The following is a 14,288-nucleotide window of genomic DNA, read 5'->3' as shown; positions in this document are numbered from 1 at the left end:
ATAATCTTATGAGATGTAATCTTATCTTATGAGTAATTATCTTATGGTAATCTTATGAGACCACCGAATGCGCATGTCTGGAGTTGCTGGTTCGACCGAGCGAAACAGGCCTGGAGTGCAAAGGGTTAAATATTTTAATCGATGTAATTAACATGTCGTAACGCGAATAAAAATTGATAAAGCAAATTTTTCTTTAATTTCGTTCTCAATATTTCTAACTTTAATCAATTCCATTCCATCGACCGTGCATGCGTCAAAAAACTGTGTCACAGCATGCCTCCAGCTACTTCTCAATCTTTGTGTCGGGACGCCTCTTTAAAGAGATTGATCGATTTAATAAAAAAAAAAAAAAAGAAATATTTATGCTACGAAAACTAAGGAAATATTATTTTCTAATAAAATATTATAACTTCGTGATCACGTTTGAAGTAATTTATATCTATGGAATAATAACAAACGAAAATTTAACAACCCATTAAATATCGATTGGATTCGGTTATTCTTGGCAAGCTTGTTCTGATTTGATTATTATACATCCATTATGTGATTACAGTATCCATTACAAAATCCGAAAATTCTTATCTCTCGAGAGAAACATCAGAATGGATTTTTATATTACAATTTTATTAAGAATAAACTGTTAATTAGTTGTGAGGAATAACACGCAAAAATAGCTAAAGCGAAGCCGTGTCTCGTATTTCATATAGTTATTAGAATTACTACATTCTCTTTGATTGACGTCGTCTATTACGTAGCAAAAGTATGCACCTTGATTTCTTAGTGGCGTATTCACGTTCGTATCACGCGAAACTTATCGATTTAACAGCGTAAAGGATAAGAAAAGATGCCAGAATTCGACTTAATAATAATAAATAAAGATAACAAAATCTCTTTTTGACAGTCTCTCGATATTTACTTTTCATTGAACTTCAGATTAAAGGGGTTAAAGAGAAATTACAATTTAATCTTGATATATATATATATATATATATATATAATGAAATTTATATATCTTCGAATTTAAAGTATCATATTCTTATCTATCTTTTGTCGTAACGAAATTCACGAAAAAAAATTTTATCGATCAACTGGAAATCTCGATTAAGAATTGCATCCGTGGAAAAAAACCACGAAAAATATTTGACACAATCAGCCGCGAAACATTACAACTGCTTTGTATTTATTATTTTTCAAGAAAGAGAAAGATTGCATTTTTCCTGTTTTTAAAAAATTTTTCCTTTATCTCTTTCTAAATTGGCTTATATCAAGGATAGAATAACAATTCTCAATTTGTTAGGGATAACATCTTCCTTGGAATGTTCTATATTGAGATAAACTGTATATAAAATGATCTGACTGTATACATAAATTTTGATCGATCGATTATATCGATGAGTGATCGAAAATTTAATTAAATTTTCTTGGATTTTAGAAGCTGTTCAAATATCGTGCTAAATTCGATCACATGTTGTTACGCTATTAAAACTTGTTCTTATTTCCTTTTTTTTTTTTTTTTTTTTTTTTTTTATTACATTTAAATCATTCTGCAGATATGCACTTTGTTCTATTTCCTGTGACACCAGGTTACACGAAGCGTATCTTTCACGTCATAGGAATTATTTTATACCATATTCACGTGTATAACGTCGTTTGCCAAGCTAATGCAACTACTAGAAAATCGAGTTTATAATTTTAAATAAAGTTAATGAATTTTGAAGAATTTTTATTGTTTGCAACGATTGAAAAAAATTCTTTGAATCGTATCTTTGAATGAATATTATTATTGAATCAATATTATAATATTTGAATGAATATTTAAAAATAAATTAAAAATAAATTAAAAAAAAATATATAAAAATAATAAAAATTTGGATCGAGTGGATAGAAATTATTATTAATTTATTAAATTAATTTAAATTTCTCTCCTATCTCTGTTCAAATTTATTACTTATTATTATCGTTACAATTAGAGATATGCCATATATACAATGGAGCATGCGTTGTATTTCTTTTTTGCTATTTCGTAAAATCACTCGAGTACGTGACTTTTCAAGTTGGTATAAAACTTTTATGTAGAAATCAAATAGTATTTATCAAATAATTTACATTTATACGTTTTCACACAGATAATTTGATAATTATTTGAAGTACTTTATATTCAACGAGTAATTAATTGCTCTCCACCGCATATTTTCATATTTTATAAACATCATTTTATACATGCGTTATCGGAACGAGGTATGTATTTGGTCCATGAAATGGATCACGTAGCATACCTTCTCGAAATTACATAGTGTATACAATGTATGTTCAAATATTCCATTGTTCTCTTTCAATTTATAACAGCAATTATAATTTTCAATTTAACAATGAATGGAAATTTCAGATTAGAATTTTAATTGTCACGAATATTTATCATTATTTCATTTTCAAACTTTATTACAAAAATAATCAGATTAAAATAAAAAAAAAATATTGCATTAAATTTTCGATTATATTATATTGCAAAATTTAATATGAAAATATTAAGCATGGATCTATATATCCCGGCTATGTAATAAGTAAACAAGTTTAATTGAAATTTGTCGATGATTTATTTCAAAAGGACAGGAGAAACGAGTAACAAGTAACATTTCATTGAATTACATTATTCGCACATTTGAGCTGATAATTTATGAATTCGATACTTTTATCCTTTCTTTTTCGACTTAATACATCGTCAAATAAGTTGCACGAACTCGATGATTTAACACGTTCCCTGTTCCAGATATAAAGGGATCCTTGAATTTGTCATCGAGCACCGCCTTGAATTTATTCATCATCTGCTTTCGTCGAAGGTCGAAGGTCGAGTCTGCGTTCAAAAGTGTTTCGAAAGTCAAATTCGATCTTTTTTTGATTAAAATATTTCTCCGAGTCGAGTCGAGATATATCAAATTCAATCGATATTATTTACATTAAATACGTACATTTAAAGGTTATAAAGCGATATTTCGAAGAAATAATAATCGAACGATATTTTAAAGTCGAGTACGTAACTAACGGGTGAAGATAGATTTTAATAAAAGTAGATTTTTTTAAACGCTTCACCTAACCTAAAACGTCGAACGTTTTAAATTAGTTATGGGATTTTAATTTGGAGTTGTGCGAAAGAGTAGCAGACTAAAAATAGAAGACCGGTTCACAGCTTAATTTTATTCTTAGCAAAAGTATCATTTATTTGCTCAGACATACGTTTAACAGGTGCATTAGAGGGAATAAATATTTCTCGAGTTATAACGTATTTAATTCAAAATAATTTTTGGTCAAAATTATTTAATTTTACGTTTTAAATAAAATATAAAATTAATTAACTTAAACGTTGTAAATTGTATCTACAATGCACAGACAATTGATGTACGAAACAAATACCGTGAAAGGAAAAATAACGGCAAACCGAAAAATGGAACGATGTTACCGTTAACGGCGTCCTCCGTGTGCATACGTATTAAATATATATCAAGAAACGATAATTTCCACAATGATCAACATCGTTGAAACTACTAATCTTATAATAGAGCTCAATGATCTTTATTTGGAACAAATTTTTTCAACTATTGATGCTTTTAATTCATGACTGCTTTATTTTATTTTTTCTTGATTTTTAAAAATGGCTCTAATCGATAAATATATAAATGATTAAAAAAACATAAATGAATACTGAACTTGACTATTATCATTTGTAAATTATGCATGCACAAGTGTCTCTTGTGTCATACAACACGTGTAGAGTAATAAATGATATGTTAAAGAAATGAATAACATTTTGCAAATTTAAAACTAGAATACACGTTAAATAATATTTCTCAATTCAATGTTCTATAATAAAATGAGAGAAAAAATATTTAAGAAAAGTAATAGTAATATAATACATTAAAAATGAGATATTTTTTTTGCAATTGATTATTTTTAAAATCTATCTTTAATTAAATTCTATCTATTTTATGTCTATTCGCTTTATTTGTACATTTTTTTTATTGTTGCACCCTTTAAATAATTTTAGAATCATTTTAAATATTTAAAGATTATTACAAAGTTCTGCATATAATCAAATTCAACAATACAATAAATACGAAATATTTACAACAAAATTATTTTATTATCTGTTAAAGATAATGTTATAAATAGTCGAAGGACCGTATATCTATATAAATATTCTACTGCAGTTTACGCATCATCGAAGTTTCTCGTACTTCGAGTGAATTTCTATTTCTAACGTGCTCGCATCTTGAATTAATAGATTAAAATAATCAACAAGAATATAATTTTTGACACACGTACCTTGTTGAAGTGAGCTTGCAGAAGCCGCTCATACTGATCAGCAGCACGGAGACAGAGTCTCGTGGTGAATGCTTCCATTCGTGCTGGTAAAGGCGCGTGGCAAACACTGCTTGACATTATTCCTCTCTTCGAGCTGGCACTCCTCCGGAACACGTACGCACAATGTATACAAATAAAATCGTCACTCGCTATGAACGGAGGGACGCACTTAAATCTCGATGTTCATTTAAAAGTAAGCTAACCTCAATCGACGCTCACGAGTTCATCTTAGGCGTGGCTTCCGATACTCATTTTATCATAATCTTTAACGATGATTTCCAAACTAATTCTCTCCCACTTGAATAAATTTCTTATTATTATCCTTTTCTTTTATTACTCGAATATTCAGAGACACCGTTTTCGAATATTCTTTCACATCAACATAAACTGATGCTACTTCACGTGGTATTTTCGATTGGAAGCTATCTTTGAAAGTATAAATTCGATTCTTTGAATTTTGTGTTACTTTCATCCAGATCGCATGTTTTATCAATAGAAATAACGAAGCACTGAATATTCGGACAATATTATTCAATTAGATCAATTTGTATCTGTAGAAAAACTTCACAGTGAAAACTTCGATAGCTTCGAAACGCGATTGAAGAAGCGTGTGAAACCGTCGATATTGCGCATGCGCTATAGAGACTAACTACCCCACAAAGGAAATTATAAGACGTTGATTCTGATTGGTAGAATTGAGTTTTTGTCAACGAATTAATAATCGTTTTTTCGTTTCCGCGTGAATATGAAAATGCAAGAAATAAAACAACGATTACCTGCCACTTCTCGCTTTCTCAATGCATACTGAGCAGCGGAGAGAGTTACATGTAGTTTTATCGTCTGAACGCTCCCCCTCCATGTCGTGTCGACGTCCGATTCTCGTTCGTGCAGTTGTTACATGTATAGTATACTCTGAAACCAGAATGGATAGGGCCATTATTCGGGTCATAACCCCTTTTTACAGGATTATTCGAAAATTATCATATAATGTACTTTAGAATGTTTCATTAAAATCTAAATAATTAAAATTTTTAGAAGTAGAAATTTACATTAATTCTTTTCATTATCTATGATTTTTAAATGGAAAAATGAATTCCTGATAGAAGTTATTCGATTTAGCATTAAGAAATAAAATTTATAATAATAAAAGTATTTATTATTTAAATCAATGAAATTATTGAATTTATTCAATAATAATTATTCAATCAACAATATTTATTCATCAAAGAATTTTTTCTCAATGGGAAAATTAATTTTTAATCTGTTTTAGCGATAACAATAATATTCTTATCTTTCGTGTTAAATTGCACCATAATTATCATTCATATTAATTTTTTCTTCCTCGTTAATCGTTTCACGAATAAAATTTTTGTCAACTGTCAGAATGATTGAATAAATATTTTAAAAATTCAAAATTAACATAAAATATATGAAAAATTTGCATTAAAAAAAAATTACTTTTGTTAGTCATAACACATCCTTGAATTAAAATTTTATTAAAAATTTAATAAAATTAATTACATATTACTAAAGTAGCAATTTAAAAATGTAAGTAAGTATGATTTATATTGACAAATATCAAATAATTCATTTTAAAATAAAATTAAAATAAAACTTTTTTTTTTAAAGATAAGAAGTTGGATAAGAAGTGGTTAAGAAGTTTAAACTTTGTATTATTTATAAAAGTTCAATGGTGCCACTTACAGTGACAAGGTTGTAAATAAATCAAGAGATAACGGCACTTATTGCGTTGCGCTAAGTAATCATCATCTTTTTGTCCATATCAATTTCCTGAAACGGTATTTCATTAGAAATATTAATTTAACTAGAAATATATATCATTGTCCATTCCACAATGAAACAAACAATGATTTATCTTTCACAATGTATTATAACAAGATTACTATATATACAGAAAAGATAACCATTAAAGATAACTATATACAAGGAATAAGAAACGGTACTTTACACAGAATTTCTTGTAATCTTTAGATTTAATATCTTAGTTATGCATGTTTCTCTTTAGTTTATTCAAGGTCTAGGATCGAAGGAAAGGATTTATGAATCATTCAACAGTTTGCATTCAACGAATGTCTTGCGATGTGTTGCCATTATTAAAAAATTTTTAAAACACACACATTGCTCTACTTTTTTAATTTTCGATCATTCTTAACTCGATTCATCTTTGCTTCAAGATATCAATGGAAACAAATCATTCGTATTATCACAAGTTTCCTCGCAACATGATACAAATTCATTTTATCTACCATATGAATTTCAATATGTTTTTTTACATACGTATATTAATTATTTTAACTGTAATCGTAAAATTTATTTTAAAGTTCATTGGTGCCAAAAATAAAGATTAATTTAAACGCGTCTGTTGTAGATAAAGTTTCATTTCGGTTAATTTTTTTATAATCATTATGGTTATGATCTGTCACTCGGGCCGCTTCTCGACAATTTAATTTTACACCGTTCTACTCTACTCCGCTCGGCTTAAAGAGACGTTTCTGCTGACTGTAAAAATCTTGCCGAGGTGAAAGTCGGTGGCGTGCGACAGTTATTCAGATTCATCGTGGGACTTCGAAAACGGAAAGAACGTAGAAAGAAATTCCTGGTATGCCTCTTCGTTAATAGAGAATGTAACCCACATAAATCTCGACCTGTTTCTCTCTCTCTGTTATACATTTCTGAAACAATTTTAATTTTTTCATTGATTAAATTTTAAAAATGAATTCCTTTTCTTATAATTGAAAAATTGAAAAAAAGAAATGTATTTAAATTAAAATTACAAATTTTTTCATCGATTAAATTTTAAAAATATACGATTTCTTATAATTGAAAAATTGAAAAAAAGAAATGTATTTAAATTAAAATTAGAAATGTTCCATTGACTATAAGATATTTCATCATAAGATAAAATGTTTATTTCTTCTGAAGGAGCGTGGAGTTTCCTTGAGGTAAAATCCGAAGAAAGATTGCATCAATTCCGCATCATCCACGTTTATACAGCTGTTACTACTCTCGTTAATCACTCGTTGTGTATTGCTACCCTTTAAACAAAAAAGGACCTGTATCGAGGTTTTACTTTAAGAGATATTATAAATTATTTAATAATAATAATAATAATAATAATAATATCATTCGATCGTTTAATTTTCTTACTTTGTTTCATACAGATGTTTTGAAGATACGAAGAAAAATTCCATTGCTGTGAAATAAGACGAAATACGAAGAAACGATGAGATGAAAAACTGAATTTCTGAAACATTTTTGTAATCGCGAAAAAGACAAATCACATGAAAATCACGCGAAGAAAGTACAACGTGTTATACAACCTGGTCGATTTGGTAATAATAATGTGATAAAAAAGGATTGACGTCATAATTTATAGTAATTGCGTCACCCTTGACGATACCCTTTTCAAAATTTGAATCGGTTATCTCGAACGATATAAAGAACATGAAGGAAGAAAAAGTGAGAACTTATTCACTAAAAGAAATCATTTTAGAATAAACGTGATAGCACGGAGCATGAGATACGTTCTTCACTTCACTTCTCGTATATTTATATTCCAAGTGTGTTTATTTAATTTCCTAGAAGAATAAAAAAAGCAAAAAGATATTTACAAATCGCTATAATTCACCAAGAAATTTATTCATTGTTTTATTATTTGTTCTATGCTAAAATTATACCAATGTCGTATGTTAATTAACCGTCATAAAACGATATTTCAGGATGTAATAGACAAATAAATATTTGCCTATTATCACGCACTTCTCCATTGTTTGTTAATATTTCAAATTAATAAAAATAGTCGGCAGTTTTCTCACAAGAAGAGAGGAAAAAAAAAAAAAAATAGTTAATTCCCTATCCTATTATGAGTATACTAAATTGCATAAGAGAGTTTTAACATTATCTATTTTAATTTTTCAACACAGACGACATTTCTACCGTTATTATTCATACGAATAATGTGCATGAACTTGTTTTCAAGAACGCATAATCGAGACCGTATGCCCGGATGTTGCTGTATGACGTAGATATGCCGTTTAAAAAACTCAATGAAAAGAAATAAACTTTCCAACGTATACAGATACGTTGTGTATTCGAAATTTCACAAACTACTTTCTCCTATTTTGTTTCGTATAGATGTTTTGAAGATACGAAGAAAAATTCCATTGCTATGAAATAACACGAAATACGAAGAAATAGAGAGATGAAAAACTGAATTTCAGCGTGAAAATCACGCGAAGAAAGTACAACGTGTTATACCTAACCTAAATTTCTCCTAAATTTATAACTGTGACTTTTCCTAAATTTATTAATAATTTGATTAATAATTAAAATATTAATAATTACTATTAAAATTATTTATTAATAAATTTATTAATATAAATTATTAACTGTGACACGATGAACGTTAACATTTTATATATATATATATATATATATATATTATTTTATTTTGATTCGTTGATTTCAATTTTTATATTTCAATGCTATGAGTCTAAACTTAATTCACTTTATTCACAAACATTCGCTGTTGAGAATTGTTTTGTGTCTATTTGCAATATAATCTCACGAATGTTGAAGCACGACCGATAATCAAACAGGAAAAGGACTTTTGCAATGCGCACCGATGAGTAGACGCGATGAATGCGATTAGTCACGCCATGCTTGTCGTTGTCCAGTAATTTACGTACAGTCCAGAAGGAAGAGGGCGATGCCGTTTCGCTCTTCGATCATCCTTTGATCAAACTCATTTCAGGAATTAATTTAATTAATATCATTAAATTCATTAAGAGGTGTTTAACAAGAGAATCGATTTTATCGATTTGGGATATTTTCACTTGATAATTTCATAATAAGCTTTGTATTTATAATATGAATTCTTAAGAGATGTTTCGTTACCATTTTCTTTTAAATATCTTTTCGTTAATGGAAAATTACCTGCGGATAATCAATAATACTGTTTCGACGAGTAACTCATTGTTACGAATTATTTTTCAAATAAAATATTAGAAAACGATCGAGCCTATTGTGTAATATTTTATAAAAATTAAATTTGGAATTTCTCGTTAACGTTATCATTTTCTTTCAAACATATCTTTTCGTTAATGGAAAATTACCTGCGGATAATCAATAATACTGCTTCGACAACGAGTGCAGTAACTCATTGTTACGAATTACTGTTCAAATAAAAAATATTAGAAAACGATCGAACCTATTGTATAATAATATTTTATATATAATATTTTTAAATTAAATTTAAAATTTTTTATTTTATATATAATAGTATAAATTAAATTTGGAATTTTTCGTTCGTTCAATAATGTGAAAAGATATTACAGAGAAGAAATCTTCGAGAGAATTGTTTATTTAGATTATTTTTTACTCGATTAAAGAAACTTTATCGAGCAAATTCTTTCAGTTTTTTGTTGATTTAACGTCGCCATTTATTATTTCCGTTTTCAATCCCACGTTTGATCGCGACTCTCAATTACGATTTCCAAAAGGTAAATGATCGTGATTCGATTTTTCCCCTCCCTTTTTTTTATGCTTTGCATATTCGTGGCGTGAGCATGATTCATTGTATTGCGTAAAAAAGAGCGAGACATTACCTTCGTTTCCCGATGACGCTGTCTCTTGATTCCTTTTTTTTTTTGACAAAGCATCTTGCACCAAGAATATTATTCATTCGAGTTCCCGTGGCGGCACTCTTCCGTGGGAACGATCCACAGATGGAGGAAGAAAAACTGTCATAAATTATAAATCGATGGTCTCTTTTTTTTTTTGTTCGTCGATTAATTCCTTCTTCCGTTCCTTTGTTTCAATTTCGCGCGATAATAATGTTATCATCATTTCAACGAATTAATTGTATCCCCAAATAATTTTGAATTCTTCTTGATCCTCGATATGAAAAAAAACTTGCATTTCTACGTGCATTTATTAAAATGATTTAAAAATTATTCTTTATGGTTAAACGTTAATAATAATAAACAAAGAAATTTGATTAATTTTTACTTTTATTTTTCGAATATATACGAAATACAAAAATTCTTCGATCTCGTTATTACTCGTATAAAAAGTATTTTAATTGCGTTAAATGTGTGAAAAGTAAACTTTTAAATGTATAGTAATGTCTTTAAATAAAAAGGAAAAAAAAAAAATGTTATATTTTTATGTAGAAAAAAAAATAAGTAATAAATTATGAATGCGGAATTACTATAAACTCGCGAAAAGAAAAAACTGCTTACTTCTCTTATTTACATATATTTCACTAAAAAAAAAAAAAAAAAAAAAAAAAAAAACTAATTTGCAATTTCATGTATTTCTAATTGATAAAAGTAATGTATGCATATGCGTTTTCGTCACGTGATTGCATTTGCGGTTTAGAAACGGATGCCATTATGCATAATCCTTTATTGCCAATAAAGTACAATACGATCAATAGATAATAAATGGTTCTTAGAGCTTCTCAAATAAAGAATAAATGTATATTTAATGAATTTCTGTTTGTAAATCAATATATACGTTATTTATTTTTTTTTTTTTTTTCAACTTTTAAGAATGCGAATGTTTTATTATTTAAAACATTTTTTGCTTTCCCCGCATTCCCCCTCCCTCCTCCCTTCTCTTCCCCTCGCCCCGCCCCGCCCCGCCCCCTTTTTTTTTCACATCATCATAAAAAATTTATTCGACATTATTTGATACGTACGAAAAATTTTGCCCGCCCCTTGTCATATAAATTTTCAAAAATTTACAAGTCACATCGCGTTTAAAATTAACATTACGTCACGCGTTATGTAATTGTACTTAAAAGCGCGGATCCAAATACACGCATAAATTACAATACACGAATGTGAGATTAAGTAAGTAAGTATTAAAAAAAAAAAATTTTTTTTAATACAATCGTGGTGAAATGCCGAAGAGTGAAAATGAAAAGGAGAAATATAGAAAAAGATCGTTGTAAAAAAAAAATAAATTACACTAAAATTATTGAAAGACTGATTTACTTATCGATAAAAAAAAAAAAAATATGTAAATTTGCATAAAGTGTGGATAAATTAAAAAAAATTTATCACCCATTATTGTTTCAAGTTAAATGCAACAAGTGCAATAATTAACTTATTAACTGTGTTATCCTATTTTTTTAAAAGCTTTTTTTTTTACCTAAATTGTATCGTAAAAGCGATAATGAGTATAATATAATTCGCCACTTGAACTTGAAAAAATTCACGACGAGTATATTCGTTATATACGTAGATGCAATTGAAAAACGAGTTACAGATGAAGCGGATAAAACGATAATAGATCGTCGATAGATCGATATTTTTGCTTTAAATAAATAAAAAAAAAAAAAAAAAACGAACATTTACAAATTTTGAAATGAGAAGGATAAAAATTTTTGACGAAAAAATAGAACGATCGAAAAAAAGAAAGAAAAAAAAAAAAAAAAAAAAAAACGATCATGTACAAATTTCGAAATGAGATCGATAAAAATTTTCGACGAGAAAATAGATCGATCGTAGAAAAGAGAGAAAAAAAAAAATCACTAAATAATAAGTAATATTGATAATTGATGACATATTGGTAATTAAAAAAAATATAAACATATCTTATTTACGTGTCACGCCACGTTTACGATGGACGTCATGTACATTTTCAGATAAGAAAGAAGGAAGGAAAATCAGGAAAGATAATAAATTTACGAGCATTGTGATTCTCTAGCAGGCCATCTCTCTACGATCTCTTCTATAATAAATTATTTTATTATAAGAAGAAATTGATATGTTAAATTTAAAAAAAAAAAATTATGATAAATATATATATATTTTAATATTTCATCTTTGTCATTATCGTGCAATTAATTTTTTTCCATTAATCCTTATCATATTATATGTACAAAAAATTATATCAATAAATTATAAATATCGTGTCTCATGACGTAATTGCAATTTTATTTCTTTTTCTTTCCCGTTAAAATTAGAATATATAGAAGGCAAACGTTTGCCATGTATCATTCCCATTATCACGACCGCGACTTTTTTCTTTCTCTCTCTCTCTCTCTTTCTCTTTTTTTTTTTCTTTTTTTCCTGCCATTCGTAAATTAAATTCGTAATATCGTAAGCTCATTCATGTTGCCATTGCACTGCGACCCGATTATACTCCGCGCGATCGTATCGTTACACAATTATAAATTATTATTCCACTTTTTATAACTATTTAATTCATGATTCATAATTCACTCTATTGATTATCTAATGAGAAGGACGGATACGTCGATTATTTCTTATGGAAGAAAAACTCATTAGCATCTCGTTAACCTTAAATCAAAGATGCTTTCTTATTCGTTCTTTATTTATTATTCTATTAATAAAGCGAAAGGAAGAACTATTTGAAATTCAATTCTCGATCTCTGCCAATCGAGTTTAATAAGAACAAATGTGACAGTATCAGTCAAAATCATAACAAGCATTGCATTTCACGTGAAACCTCGTGCTAAAGGGAATGGGATCCATAAATAAGTCCAATTGTGGATTCAACATCTATTATGTAAAGTCGTGCTCGTTTTATTTGCGCTAAGATTTTAGTAGATTGAGCAACCTTGAGATACTTCCACTCTTTTTATTAACCCTTTGATACGCAGTCTGTTACATACACGCTACTAGTAAATCCATTTTGTCGAATAAAATTTCGTGACTCATGTTCTTCCACCACGTGAACGTTACATGGATTTTTCACGGCGCATGCGCGACTTTGGTTATTTCGGTGATATGTCAAAAGAAAAGAAAAGAAAAGAAAAACAACAACAACAACCTTGCGATCGAGCTGAGGAATTTTAATCTATAACTCTTTGTAGGTTTCTTCTTTCTAAGCTAATATTATTTAGATTTAATCGTCTTTGGAAAAGAATCGTTTGACGTAACGACGAAATAATGTTATTCATTGTGGTGAATAGAACCGATACAAAAATACGAATCAACCTTTGCAATTATAGTAATGTCGATTGACGTCTTGTTGATACATTTTATATGAGCTTAAAGTTAATGAAATATGTGTGATATGTATTATTAAATTATCGTCATACTTATATAATTTGAATTACAAATATTATTAGAAATTATAATGTGTATATTTCTAGAAAACTTTTTCCTCGATTCGAAATAACAGGAAATAATAATGTACATTAATCTGATAATGAAATCTAAGGAAAGTCATAACGGTAAATGTAGCAATGTGTTATTCAAAATATTAAATGTTCATATCGATGGAAGAGATAACTTTGATCAATCAACTTTGCGGTTGAAAATATTTGTGGTTGAAAATTTTGTGATATTCGTTTCATAAATATGTGTCATTGAAACGTATTTTCAAACGTTAAATACGCATAAAGTTATTATCAGTTTATTTGTTAAATTGGTAGAAGTCTTAATAGAGATGTGAAATATCACCAATCAACGTACTTCTCTGCTAATTCTTAACAATTTCAATTCTTACTGACTTTACGTAAATATATAAATATATAAATTGGTTATATCATTGATTAAAATTATTTAAATATTTCGTAGATAATTAATTTCTTAAGTTTAAAAGAATTATAAGATAGAAATTAAATTTAACAAAATCATTTTCAAAATCTGAAAATGAAACGTGAAAGAAAGAGTGAAATGCAATTTTTAAATAAAAATAATGTGAAAAATAAATAAACACGTATATTAATATGCATAGTAGATATATACAAATTCCACAAAGATATATTATGTAATTTAAAAGAATCTAAAAAGAAGAATTTTTTTTAATTTTACATTTAACAATAACTATAATAATTTTTTAAATGATAATTTATTAAATTTTTTGTTTTAACGAAAAAGAAAATATGTGTTCTCCCTTGAATGTCTATATTCAAAACGAAATATTTGCTA

At 27.8% G+C, this 14,288-nt stretch overlaps 1 protein-coding gene and 1 long non-coding RNA gene across 2 annotated transcripts in view; both read right to left on the bottom strand.

The window, feature by feature from the left end:
* LOC102674874 (inositol-trisphosphate 3-kinase homolog) overlaps positions 1-5,309 on the bottom strand; it is a 15,059-nt gene extending 9,750 nt beyond the window's left edge. The window contains exon 1 of the mRNA XM_031509728.1: positions 4,318-5,309. Coding sequence (XP_031365588.1) covers positions 4,318-4,434 — 117 coding nt within the window. The 5' untranslated portion in view covers positions 4,435-5,309. The remainder of the gene's footprint in view (positions 1-4,317) is intronic.
* A 674-nt stretch (positions 5,310-5,983) lies between these two features.
* On the bottom strand, positions 5,984-6,497 carry LOC116185407. The gene is made up of 2 exons (XR_004150248.1): positions 6,326-6,497; positions 5,984-6,147 (listed from the first exon to the last, which is right to left on the bottom strand). It is a non-coding gene; the product is annotated as an uncharacterized LOC116185407 (long non-coding RNA).
* Between the last annotated feature and the right edge of the window lie 7,791 nt (positions 6,498-14,288).

This window comes from Apis dorsata, unplaced genomic scaffold, assembly GCF_000469605.1.
Source record: "Apis dorsata unplaced genomic scaffold, Apis dorsata 1.3 scaffold_170, whole genome shotgun sequence".
Classification (NCBI taxonomy): domain Eukaryota; kingdom Metazoa; phylum Arthropoda; class Insecta; order Hymenoptera; family Apidae; genus Apis; species Apis dorsata.
This window is presented reverse-complemented; position numbering and strand designations above follow the sequence as displayed.